This window comes from Serinus canaria, chromosome 3 (genome assembly GCF_022539315.1).
Source record: "Serinus canaria isolate serCan28SL12 chromosome 3, serCan2020, whole genome shotgun sequence".
Taxonomy (NCBI): domain Eukaryota; kingdom Metazoa; phylum Chordata; class Aves; order Passeriformes; family Fringillidae; genus Serinus; species Serinus canaria.
Genome location: NC_066316.1, coordinates 36,105,597 through 36,119,488, shown reverse-complemented (window position 1 = coordinate 36,119,488; position 13,892 = coordinate 36,105,597). Strand labels below are relative to the sequence as shown.

The 13,892-nt window shown below is 39.2% G+C and overlaps 1 protein-coding gene across 1 annotated transcript; it reads right to left on the bottom strand.

The window, feature by feature from the left end:
- Window positions 1-3,376: 3,376 nt before the first annotated feature.
- Window positions 3,377-13,886, bottom strand: TFB2M (transcription factor B2, mitochondrial). The gene is made up of 8 exons (XM_030236218.2): window positions 13,553-13,886; window positions 12,657-12,745; window positions 11,588-11,741; window positions 11,016-11,164; window positions 9,344-9,433; window positions 7,036-7,098; window positions 5,660-5,811; window positions 3,377-4,340 (listed from the first exon to the last, which is right to left on the bottom strand). The coding sequence occupies exons 1-8, from the start codon at window positions 13,851-13,853 to the stop codon at window positions 4,154-4,156; spliced, it is 1,185 nt and encodes a 394-aa protein (XP_030092078.2). The 5' UTR covers window positions 13,854-13,886; the 3' UTR covers window positions 3,377-4,153.
- Between the last annotated feature and the right edge of the window lie 6 nt (window positions 13,887-13,892).

Below are 13,892 nucleotides of genomic sequence, written 5' to 3'. Positions count from 1 at the left end.
GAATTTTCTCGAAAGCATAATGATAGTAGGGCTGTATATCCCAGTAAGTGCTTATTTAGCCCAAGAATATATTTAGTTGAATTTAATCCCTGTTATCAGCATGGTATTTTTATATGACCAAGTCATACACAGACCTAAACAGGTCAGACTTCTCAGCAGCTGTTTGAAGTGCATGACACATTCTGGACGGAAGAAGCTGTCAAGGAGTGTAATGAGGGCAGTTTTGAAGGAAATATCACTTAATTGTGGCTGATGCTGCTGAATTAGTCATACATCCTTACTGCCAGGAGACACCATCAGGGAGCTTTAGCTCTTCTATCTCAGGACAGCATGTTTTACAACATGAATTCAGAGAAACAGCTGCAGTAATGAAATAATTCAAATTCTGCTCCCTACTCATAAATGTGCAATAGCCATTCCAAACAACACAGCACAAAATGGATTTTTTTTTTTTCTGGGAGCAAAATATGGCTCAAAACACAAAATGTTAAATTTTGGATTGTACAAAACTGGTGTCACTAACAGCATAGAATAGCTGTCAATTAATTAGTTGAAAGCTTGTAAGTACAGACCAATCTTTTATGAACACGTAGCTCTTGAAGAGGTCTCTTCATTTTCTGAGTTGGTGTGCTAGTGAAAAATTGATTCTAGAATGTTAAATTAAAAATCACTGCAGAAACATTTTAAGCAGAAATTCATAATAAATTTCACATATATATCATCTGTTGATTTTTTTACTGGGAAATTTACCAAACCATTCTACTTTATTTGTATCTTCCCTGCCCCAAACATGTCAATTTCCTTCAAATGACAGAAGCAAGCTCGGGAAGTTCTGAGCTGTTTGTTTATTTGGGGTCGTTTCAATACGTCAACCACATCAGTGCCTAAAGACATTACCAGTAATCAACAGTTTCATTTGGGGTATCTTAACCACTCCTAATTTCCCTTGGGCTTCCTGTGCTTACTGCATGTTGTGTTCTCTCTGCTGGGGACAGTCAGTGTGCCTGTTTTTGGCAGTGACAAGTTAAACAGCCCACACAAGGAAAGATGCAATAGCTGTTAAACAAGGATATCATGTGAGTGAACAGACATCTCCCAGTGACTTGTCCTTTCCAGAAAAGTTACTTGTTCTTTCCTTTTTCCCAACATCTACAGAAGAAAGGTATGGCTTTGCTAATTACTACTGTCTTACAAAGCTCAGGTCAGAGTTTTCCATCTGCAGCCCCACAGATTGTGTTCAGTCTGACAAAACAATTAATTCAACATGCTTCTCCGTTTCTTCCTATCACATTTGCACATCCTAAACTATACCACACAATCTGTTTCTCAAGTTTATGCTGGTATTTCCATCAACATTATCATTAGCCTGCAAGGTTGAGCTCTAATTATTAAAATGCCCAATGCTGAACAGGTTTACAGCCAGTACAGACACATTCCATGTTAACAACCCCTTATCACAGCATCTACTGGATTAATTACTGCAAGGTCACAAACTTCTTCTAGCTCAAAAGTGAACTGACTATGGAGTTCAACTTAACTGACCTAATTCCAAGTGGCAAAATTTCTCATTAACTGGACCAAGTTTGTTCCTGTCTCTATTTGTGTTTGTTATGATTTAAATATAGGTAAGCAGGAAGAGCTTAGGCAATTGCTAGCACAGTCATAATTTTCTTTCTCAGATGGCACAAGTGATGAGAAAAGACTAGAAAAGACTTGGCATCTCCAAAGTTACAATCAATATAGCAGCTATGATACAGTGGTGCTTTAATAGGGAATGCCAAACACCATTTTTGGACAGCTCCTCAAAAAAAATGGAAGAGTGAGAGCAACACTTAAAAGTGTTCTACTAGATAGTGCATCACATGTGGTTCATCTTTCAGAGGTTCGTGTATTAAATCAGGCTCGAAGGAAAAAAAAAAGACAGTTTTGCAAAGAAAACAAATACAAATAGTACAACATTGGTTAAAAATTGTTGTCATCTGATTGCAGGGGTTCCATACTGTTGTCTCCTTATCACAAAAGTTTCATAGCTTCTTGGTATTTTCTCTTGAGCTGCTGCTGCTCCTCCAAGCACTGACTCTTTCTTCTTCACACAGTAGCCAACTGACTCCAGTTCCTTCTCAACCAGACAACCCACTCTTTTATAGAACTCTTCTTCTCACTGGTTACAGCAGTGGCCTGTTAAAGTCAGGCCTGTTCCTAATCTTTGATAATGGGCCCAGCTGCAACTCCTTAGGGGTAAGATTACTTTCTACACTGTCCTTATTTTCTTATATTCTGTCCCCCTACAAAAAAAATGGTAGCAGAAATGTATGACAAGGCTTTATGTAAGTTTAAAATTTGAAAGTGAAGTCAAAGTTGAACATTATCCTACAAAAGCTAAAATCCTGCAACAGTAGGAATTACTGAGTGGATAGCATCAATTAATCAAATATATAGACCTACTTAATTTTCACTCCCTGTGTATTCATATACAATAGTCATTTTCACATTTTCAATATTTTCCATGAATACTAAATTCCCTTTTATAATGGCAGGCATTTCTCTCTCCATTTCATATTTGTGATCAGGGCTAAACATTGCTTACACTTGGCCTTAATAGTGGATTTCTATTGAGCATTAAATCTCATTTCAAGTCCCCAGTTAAGCAATATTCCTTCCACTTACAGACTCCCACTGCTAGTCTCTGCATTGGATCATTAAGTGCTGCTTTGCAACAGCATCAAAATAAAACAAATTTCTTTTTCTCAGTTTGTGTTTGAAATGTTATCAGCACACAATTGAAGAAATTTTTTTAGATAGTGGTGGTCTTACATTTAATGTATATAATACTTCTCCTGGTATGTTGGAGGTGTGAGACATCTTGCTGCAAGAGCAAGGTGTTTTCATTCAAGGTAGGGAGGGGGAATAAGCCCAAGAGATACAGAAGACCAGTAGACAAGACAGTTACCATCTGATGAGACTGGAAAAGGTGGATTTACTTCTGTTACTGCAAGGTTGCCATTCACTGACAATTCACAATGACTACCTCTGAAATAGTCAGAGATGTAAGCAGAAAGGAAGCCTCAAATCTTGACAACCTGCACCAGAACACCAGCAAGGCTCTGAGACAGACTGCAAATTAAGCCTTAGCCTTTCCAGGACTTTCATGGTAATATTACAAAAGCTCAGCAGCAGCTTCAAGAGGAAACTACAGCCTAGCTAGCAGAGTGAACTGAGGCTGCTCAGGCTGCTCACTTTGTCATCAGCAGCCAGATGAATGCTTATTCATCTGGAAACAGGTTGCCTTACAGAGTACTACAGCTAAAACCAGAATTTTAATAGAATGGTTATAAGTAATTTTTTGGTAGATGTATTACGCATTAAAAATACTGGCAAAGGTTTCAAATAAGATGATTTTATTTTTGTAAAAATCATTTATACAGCACTGAATATTCTGATGACTTTCAGACCTAAAATAATCCCTACCCATATGTAGGTGTTTGTGTATTGTATTACAAACTAGTACGTGTTGCCCCTCTTATTTTCAAAAGAAATAACTGTTACAACTTTTCCTCAGGGATATCACAATCTTTATTTTAAGCAACTCTCAGTTAATATTTTATCACCCTGTCATTACCTTGTCTTCTATTAACATACCACTATTCATTTATTAGCATTTATTGACTTTAGGCTGCAAATTCAGAAAAACAGACTATGTTGCAGGCTCAGTGGTTGTAAAGACCTTTGTATGCTGTGAATCTGTCAAAAGGGCATCCAAATCATTAAGCACTAAAATAAAAACCAAACAAATAATAATTTGGTCTGGTAATTTTTTCAAATGTTGTAAATACACAGCAACAGTGTAACAAAACGTTGCATTTAAGTGGTACATCCAAAAGTAGCACGAGCTTTAATAAGCTCCTGCGAAAGTTGCAAAGCTTGTCCTTTCCAGATAGGATTGTGTGCAAAGCTTGTCCATTCCAGATAGGATTGTGAAAGATAACCGTGAATTCATTACTTTCATCCTAAGTAGAATGGCTCTTGTTACTTGCTAAATTTTTCCTGTTTGGACAGGAAATCATATAGCTAACAGTATCTCCGATTTTATTTAAATCACTTTTTATCAAAATAATCTTCCAGAAGCAAAGGTGATCTTCCAAAAGCTTTAGATTTATAAGTTCATGGTCCTTGTACTTGCCAAGACTTCATCATGGAAGAAGGTCTCAGCAAACAAATCGGAGTTTTGCAAAGCCTCGAAAAGACGCTTATAGTCTTCTGGATACAAGTTACACATTGCAGCATTTTTGGGAATTTCTAGTGCTTTCAGTAATGTGTCACAATTGTCCAAGCTCCAGGAACTGAAACAAACAAACAAAATCATAATGGAGCATTAATTTCTGTGAAAAATTAAAAAGCAAGAAACATTATCTAAAGGTCCACTCTTTCACAACCTCTAGAAGAAGCTAACCTCTTCTTGCAACACACTTTCAATCCACACTGCAAACAGGAAGAAACCTCTGCTATTAAAACACATCAACAGCAAAAAAAGCCCCCAGCACACACTGACAACACCAAACCACACAAACCTCCTCATTACAGGATAGGTACTTGCTCTCCTTCATCCACCCTGAATTCATAAGTCAGTAATAGGCATTACAACCTAAAAAGGTTGCTTCAGTGCTGGAGAAATTAAAGCCAAGGATGACTCAGTATAGCATGAACTAGTGACTTACACCTCCCAGGTATTTTCTTCTACACGTAAACAGATGTATCCACCCTCTTCCCATCTACATCTTTGCTATGAAAGCTATACTTTTATAAATGTGCACATACATTAACTATTATCCCAGACAGGGAAAAAGTGTATAAATACACAGAAGATGCATATTAGAAGCCTTCAGCTTCCTGGCTTGAAGGATCAAGTGGAGATGAGGTATACCACTGAGCTTTAGGAAAGAAATCCATTAAGGCTCTTTCCACTTGTCTTTCTAAGAGAGCTACTGGAATTCAGTAGCTTATTTTTTCCCCCTTCCTGGAAATTAACTTTCATAAACTACTATCAGCAAATGAGGAGTATATTCATTATTTTCATCAGCAAGAAGTCAGTGCTTTCCAGACTGTGAACACCTTCCATTTCTTGAAAACAGAAATCTACTGATCATAAAGAAACGTGAATAGCTTGCACAACTGGTAAAGTCTAAAGCCTAATTTTTTAATTAGGTAACAGCCATTTGAGGACATCCCCATTCCACCTTCTATAACCTTCAGCTGTTTTCATTAGTGTGACTTTGATGTCTGTTGTAAGCTGAATCTCTTTCAGATTTTAATTTCTGTAACTGCAAAACTCATGGTAGTTTTATTATTGTATCTGTAAAGTAAGGGAAAACTTCTTACAGATTCATGACCTAAGGTCCATTGGAGGTACAGGAATTACTGCACAAATATATTCTAAATACTTTCCAACCTTCCTGACAGGAACAGTCCCCAAAATACTGTATAGTAGGTTGCATAATGAAATCTTTTATTCTACATGTTGATGATTAATTAAAAATTATTTAATGAGGGTTTTTTTATAAAGGTAGTGTTTCATCTGCAAATAAATACTGCTTTGGGAACATATTCTAATATTTTCATATATTTCTCTGAAGTATAAAAAATTTAATTCTTTCTTACTTACTTTAATCTATCTGTAAGTTTAGACTTAGGTTTAGCAAAAGACTGTTTCACCATGAAAATAAAGGTAGATGCATTTGAGGGCCTCAAGCCTCCTGTAAATAGATTTTGCTGAGGAGTCAGTCGTACCAAACAGAAATGGTCATTTGGCAGCCGCTGCAAGAAAAACAGAGTAAGTCACTGAAAAAATCACTTTTTAAGACAGTATCTATTTTAAGCCAAGAGTTTCATCTTTGCCACCAGTAACATTTCTTATCAGAAGTCTTAACAAGATGATTTCATTGGAAGATGAGGCTTCACCGCCCTGTGCCTCAAACTGAAAAGGAAATAGAAAACAAAAGAAACATACTATTACTTGGGGTTTATTTCTATATTTTTAGACTGGACTTTCTTAGTTGAAATAGACAATACAGGCTTGATGTGAGTTTTCAAGATATTATATGGCCTATTGTATTCCTATACTATGCAAGATATCAGACCTGCCTTTTATATATAAAGACAGAATTATGTGAGTGTAACACTAAGACACTATTGCAAAAAGAGGATTTTATAAAACTAGGACGAAATGGAGTCTTCAAAGGAAATAAATGTACTTCTGCATTGGCAGCAATGGATGTATTAGATCTGACATCTGTACTTCTTAAGTTGTCCTGGTACATCTTGGATAGCCCACCTGATGGGCCTCTCCACATGGCTTTCCAGCAACACAACTAAGCATATAAGGCACACCCAGTTACTTACATATTACAGAAGTATTGCAAACTACACTCAACACAGCACCACAGCAGTTTTCTAGGGAGCATGAAACTCAAAAAATATTAAGTAAATGTGCTTTTATATTATCAGAATTAAATAAGAATATTCCTTTATTATACAAAGGAACATCATTAGTTTTCCAAAGGAGAGAAGTAAATAACTTTACACAAGGTATTTTTGTAGTTCTCAGATTTAAGTTTGGAGACTCACGCTTTTCCACAATTAACTTGCACATGAAATCTATAATAGACACATGAATAACTATTTTAACCAAAACCAGCAGCATACTGATTGTGTATTAACTGTGGTAACACTTGTTTTGTTCAAGCAGGTAGATGTGACCATCAATAACTTTCTCTGACTACTTCACCTATTCATAATCCTTTATGCTGTTTACTCACTATATTTTTCCATCTCAGACAATAAAGATACTAGTTTATTTCAGTTTCCAAGAAAATAGCAATTCTTCACTCCACTTTAGATGAATTTCCATGCTGCCCTAAATTTTAATTAGAACAGTTCTTAAAGAACACATCTGCAAATGCTGCTATAAAGTTACTTTAACCTTTCATTAAAGGTAGTTTAGCTGCATCTTCAGAAGAAAAGCATATACAACAATCTTACCCCAGCTTTTGGTATTGCCAGTCCCCCATTTTTCAAACTGGTTGCAAATGAAGACCATGGTTCCTATGGGAGGAAGCAAATGTATTATGTATTTTGGAATTAAAGTGTTTTGTTAGAATAGAATAGACTATTTCAGTTGGAAGGTACCTACAATGATCATCTAGTCCAATTGCCTGAGCAATTCAAGGCTGGCCAAGCTAAAGCATTTTATAAAGTGCACTGTCCAAATGTTCTCTCAAATGCTGACAGGCTTGGGGCATTGACCACCTCTCTAGGAAGCCTGCTATGGTGTTTGACCACCCTCTCAGTAAAGAAGTGCTTGTTAATGCCAAGTCTAAACCTCCCCTGGCACAGCTTTGAACCATTTCCATATATCCTGTCAGTGGATACCAGGGAGAAAAGCTCAGCACCTCCCTCTCCCTTTCCCTCCTCAGGAAACTGTGGAGAGCAGTGAGGTCACCCCTCAGCCTCCTTTGCTCCAAACAAGACAAGCCCAAAGCCCTCAGTTACTCCTCATGGAACATTCCTTCTGGTTCTTTCACTGGTTTTGTTGTTGTTGTCGTCTGGATGCACTCAAGGACTTTCACACCCTTTTTAAATGTTAGGGCCCAGAACTGCCCTGGTGTTTAAGTGAGGCTGCACCAACGCTGAATTCAGTGGACAATCACCTTTCTTGACCAGCTGATGATGCTGTTTGAGGAACCCCAGGGTGCAGTTTGCCCTCCTGGCTGCCAGGGCACACCCTGCTGACTCAGACTGAGCTGCTGCCAGCCAGCAGCCCCAGGTGACCAGTGGCCAGCCAGGTGTAGCCCAGATCAGTACAGCCCTCTGAGCTCTGCCCTTCAGCCAGTTCTCCACCCAGTGCACCCTGAACCTGCTCATCCCACAGCTGGACAGCTTTTCCAGAAGGATGATGTGAGGGGCAGTACCAAAAGCCTCCCTAGAATCCAGAAAAATTGCATCCACCATTTTCCCTTCATCCACTGGGCAGCTGACCTTATCACAGGAGGGTATCAAATGGGTCAAACAAGACTCTCCTTTGTGAAGCCATGTTAATGCCTGATGAGGGCATTGCTCTTCAAATGCCTTTCAGTAGCACTCAGTAGACTCTGGTACTCCCTAATGGTTGGAGGTACTGAGGTTTAACAAGCAAGTCTGTAGTTCACAGGGTCTTCCCTCATATTGTTCTTTGTAGGAGGATGAACACTGGCCTGCCTCAGTCAGCAGGGACCTCCCCAGACTCCCAACACCTTTGGTACCTGATCAAGAGAGGTCCTGCTATAGCTTCACTAGCTCCTCAGTACTCTGGGGTGAATTCCATCAGGCCCCATGGACCTCTGAACATTCAGCTGATACAGCTGGTCCCTTCAGCCTCCATAAATGGAAAGTCACAGTTCCCACACTTTTTGCTCAGGGGGCCAAACAGCCCATGGCTTATCAATATTATTAAAGGACTGGGGCAAAAGAGACATCAAATCCACTAGACATCCAGTAGACATCCACTTCTACTTTATCCCTGTTAGTCAGGTGACCTCCTTCAAAAAGTACTATTCTTCAACTTCTTAATATTTACCTTCATGTATACCTTGTAGTATAAGGTATTTGGAAGACAATGGACAGTGAAACCTTATTTTAGATTAGCAAAACATTTAAAGTAGGACAGTAGGTTCCTATAAAAATGGAGCACAAAGATAAATCTGAAAAGCATTAACTAACTGAAAGTTGATGGCCATGTGCTGACAGGGAACTGGGGAGACAACATAAAAAAAACTTTTAAAACTAAACCACAGCATGTTTCACAAGGTAAGGAAGTACTGACTAGTAGGAGAAGCAGGTTTGCTTGGAACATTAAAGCACCAAGCCTCAAACAAATTTCCACTGAACACAGCTCAGCAAGTCAAAAGCATACATGATGGCAAAATTCAGAGGATATGACAAAGAGCAGACTATGACAAATTGGAAAAACAGAATTCTAGTTTCACACAACCATTAGCAAAATGGAAAAGGTTTATCTGGTGTGTAAACATCTTTTTTTATCTATGAGAATCTGAGAATAAATGTTTCCGAATACAATGCCTTGCAGTGAAAACACTGACATCATAGTGAATGACAATGTTGCTTAATTGAAAGAGTTTTACACAAAACATGACTGTTTTAGCTTTTGACAAAAGTTTTCAACAGTTCTCCAACTGATTTAAACATCAAATTAGTTTCCAATTAGTTTGCAATGGTAAACCACCATAAACCCTTTTCTAAATGCATGTCCATACATAGCTTTAGGCCATATCAGCTGGTACAAAACTCTTACCTTATGCAGTAGTTCAATTTCATACCCTAGTTGTGCAAGTACAGTAAGTGCTTGATAAATCTTCGACTTCCCAGGCTTTGCTGTTAATATCTAAAAAAATGGCAAAGAGCAAGGATTTTTGTTGCAAGAACCAAGACTGTGTCTTATCTAAGCAAATTACACACACACACACACATATATATATATATATAAAAGAGTAAGAAATTCAGTTAAGTCTAAAATTCCAAGGTAAAGTTACATTAGTCCTCTAAAATGTTCTTTGTGCTATTTTAATATATCTTGTCAGAAGACAGGGCTAGAACACATAATATTTGAAATATTTCTTCACAGCACATATTTGGATAACTGAACTATGCATGAGTCTCCAGCATATGCTTTCTGGTTCCTTTTAAGGCAGAGAAGTTTCACACAGAAGAGGAAGAAGGATCAGATTTCATATAAAACCAGTAACTTTGGCAAAGTTATCAGTTTGCACTGATAAGATAATATTCCCAAGAAGACACACAAAGTAGAGTAAGTGAAACATCAGGTGACCACACTGAACATTAAGCAACTTGCAGAGTCATCATCCTGATCAATGTTACAATTCAAACTCTTAGGGCAAGAAAAAAAGAAAAGCTGGTGATTATTCTCAAAAAAGAGCAAGGAAAGAAGTAAATTGTAGCAGGGACATGTCATATGATAAAAAGCAAGAAAAACCAAGAAAAAAGGAGTAAGCAATGTCTTGTTAAAGAAAGTTCCAATAGCTTTTACCTCTTATGTAACAGAGTTCACATTATAACCAGCAAAGTTAATTAAAAAAAAAAATCCCATGAAACAGGGACTACCTTAAATGAATAAGCTGCCCTGTATTTGGCATAAAAAATCTGACCACTAAAACATACTATACAAGTGGGTATTTCAGTGGTGTCCAAACTGTCATTTCAGAGAAGAATATACTTCAGACATTTAATTTTTTTCAGTGAAGTGTTAGACACAACACTGGTTGTGTAAGCAAACCTGGAACTCCTTGTCTACTTCAAGTAATCAAAGGTTTATGACTCCGTACAATCCTACCAGTTTCACTGGGGGGGGAGGAAAAAAAAGTCATCCTTGAAGTATATGCACAGTTCTAAAGCTTTGGGACAGCCTAAATTACAAATATGTAATCCAGAAAAAGCTCTGCCCCTTAGTGTACAGAGAATTAATAAAAAGGAGTGTAAATCATTATATATTGACTCTATTCTTTCCAGTACTGCATACATAACAACTTAAGAGGACAAATGCATCTCACTGTATTGGTATTTAGTGACTCAGAATCCTCTTCACTCGTGTTTTTGTTTTGAATTCAGTCTTCGTTAACTACTACCTGCAACTAGTAAACAAATTTTTTGCAAAAGCTTGGCACAGAATTTAATCATCTCACAATTTACAATGGAAAGCAGCTAGTCTGCTGCTGCATATACTTCTCAAGGACCGGTCTTCACAGTTTTAAGATCTGCAGTTAAATGACAACAGAATGTTTCTTAATAGTGCTATCACAGCATAAAGCTAACAAGGAAGAAACTGACAATACTTAACAATTCTGGTAGAAAAAAAATTCACAAGCAAAAACATTAAGTATACAATATAAATGGGTTTGTGTTCTGTGAAGCACTACACCTTCATTACCTGTAAAGTGCCTTGCACATACCGTATACTCTTTTTCACTTATAAAGAGGTTGAGTTCCACTCTTCCATATCTGTATACGGAACTGCATTCATACATGGCAAAAAGAAGTCTCCAAAGTCTGTTTCTTTCCAACTGTTGTGGTACGATTCCAAAAACTTTCAAAGGAGCATCTGTTTCCAACAACAGCAAAAGTATCTTTAAAATTTTGCAGTATGTATTAGACAATTTCATTAATTCTAATGTCTAAACTACAAAGAACTAAGAGAAGAAAACCTGTGAGTTCATGTTGTTCAAGAATAAATACAATTCAAGTCTTAGTCAAAGCTAAGCCCAGTTTGCATTAGACAAAAACTTTAAATTTCAAGAAAATATCTAATTATCTGATATTGCCATGGGGTGGGGGGTGGGGGAGGGGTGGTTCTGAAGCTATCATGAGCCTTAAGCAAAGCTGAAATGTAGAAAACGGCATCTGTTACTCCAGTTTGTGCATTAAAGAGAACATATATCTCAAGCGAATCCCTAAGTTTTTGCCAAACTGCCTAAGCACCCTTCAAAGACATGTGTTTGTAACATGTGGGATCATAAACATATACCTGCCCTCCAAGGAACTGCTGCTACACCCAGGGTTTCAAAAAGTTTTTCAGAAGACACAGCAGGTGGTTTCAAAGCTCCCTTCGCCATAGGATCCATTCTGAAGAAGTCACCATAAATCACCTTTAACTGCCCATCCCAGCCACTCTCTAGGGACTGAATTAAAATAACTTCAGGTGAAGAAATCTGGATTTGGTAACTAGTTTTGCAAAACATCCAACCCAAACAAAAAATGCATTCAAGCACTACCTAAAATTGGTACCCAGTCAACAAGAGTCAAACCTCAGAGCTGCTTCTTACAGATGATAAAAAGAACAGCTTCTTTCTTTCAGCTGATAAAAATAATTGCCCCCTTCTCTGTGAAGGGCATTTTGACATTTTTTGTGCTGTTCAAGTCGAGCTTTAAACCACATTCTTAAATTTGTAAGATGTTTTGCAATGTTTGCAAAAAAACACACAATCTACTAAACTAAGGAAACTGCTCCTTTTAATAATTTGAAACTAGAATTTTTCCTATCTGTGGAAAGGATACCTTTTATACACATTTTAAGTCAGGTGAGTCACTGGTTCCAAACCAGCCCTGTAATGCAAACCTAGAGTAACTTCTGCAGCTCTGTGTCTGACCCCCTCTGAATCCATGAAGAGCCCAGGCGAGCAGCAGAGGACAACACATGTATCAATTGCAGGAAAACAGATTAAATAAAACTGTGAGATAATCTGAATAACTTAGAGCATTTTTACAGATTTTTTACAGCTTCATACAGAAGTCTTGCTTAACCATAAACATGTACAATGACTCCGATCAGTTTCAAATTTATGCATGAAATTTTATTTATGCATAGAAAGACTATGTATGAACTTGAATTCCTACATACGCAAAATGACAAATTAATTTAAAAACATTTTGCATTTGTGATGTACAGTGCCAAACTATATACTGTTATTAGGCATTATATCAGATGTTGCAAGTAACAACCACTGACTAATTCCTTTTTGATCCAACAATTACACAATTTAAGCTAATTTCACATTTTCCCTTTAATTTTGTTTTAGAAACATGCAAAAGTATACCTGTAAGTCTGTAAGAAAATCGGAGTTACTTTCCAGAGCTACCACTCTAAAACCTGCCTCAAGCAGAGATTGAGTCAAAATCCCAGGACCTGAAGTAGGAAAATATAGAAAAAAAATTTAAAAAAAAAATTAATATCACGTTTTTGTTTCTAAGTGATTACCTTTAGTGATTTTCCCAACACAACACTTGGGACAAATCATCTTCAACAGGAGATAGCTTTTGTTTGTTAAACACACTTCAAAACAAGAGTTGGAGAGATGATTTACAAGAACCTGCCCGAGATTTCTCACTGAATTACACTGAGCACAGCGTTACAATTAGATACTGAGCAGCACTGGAGATAACGTTTTGAATATTTCAAATACTTTTTCTTCTGCCAACTGAAATACACTGTGAAACCTTACTCATCTTTAAAACACATTCTGCAGAAATATAAACAAAAAATCCCCCCAAACCATTAGGTAACTGCAGAGGATCTGCCATAGCCCATAATCCTGGGTGTGCTTTTACTCATAAATTTCGCCTACAAGACCACAGCATTACCTGACAGAAAATGCCATCTCTGGTCACTCTACAGCCAAGTTTTAACACGAGTGATTCAAGCCTCCAGACTGCACCCTCACTCATCCCCCAAGCTCTGCATAAATGCGCTCCCTAGGCACACCCCGGGGCCCGCACCCCGATGTCCCGGGAAGGTGCCGGGGAGCGGGTCCGCGACATCCCCCGGCCGGGACATCTCGGGCAGCTGCCACCCCCGCCCGAGATCCCGGGAGAGGCACGGCCCCAGCCCCTTCCCGCAGCGGGGCCGGGGTGCCGGCACGGCCGGCGGCGAGGGCGGCAGCTCGCACTGACCCCCCAAGGTCACTGGGGCGCGCCGGAGCCTCGGGCAGCTCACCGGGCGCGAACTCGAGCAGCAGGGGCTGGGGACCGGGGCCGGGGCCGGCTCCGCCCTGCAGGCAGCGCCGCACGGTGCGCGCCAGCTGCGGGCAGGCGATGAAGCGGCGGACCACGAGGCTGCTCCGCTGCTCCTTACGCACCAGCCGCTTCTCCTTCGCCGGCTCCGCTACCCGCAGGGACGGGTACTGCCGCCCCGCCGTCACCCAGCACGGCGGCAGCCCGCAGAGCAGCGGCCGCAGCCCCGCTGCCAGGAGGCGGCCGCAGCCCGCGGCGCCCAGCGGGGCCCGGCCCGCCAGCATCGCCGCGCCGCGCTCCCAGCTCCGGGTGCGTGATCGCCG

Coding starts and splice junctions, on each gene's coding strand:
- TFB2M (XM_030236218.2), bottom strand. CDS start 13,853: ATGCTGGCGGGCCGGGCCCCGCTGGGCGCCGCGGGCTGCGGCCGCCTC. Junction 12,746..13,552: donor GCTGCTCGAGTTCGCGCCCG/GTGAGCTGCCCG, acceptor TTCCTACTTCAG/GTCCTGGGATTTTGACTCAA. Junction 4,341..5,659: donor AAACTTACAGATAGATTAAA/GTAAGTAAGAAA, acceptor TGTTTGTTTCAG/TTCCTGGAGCTTGGACAATT.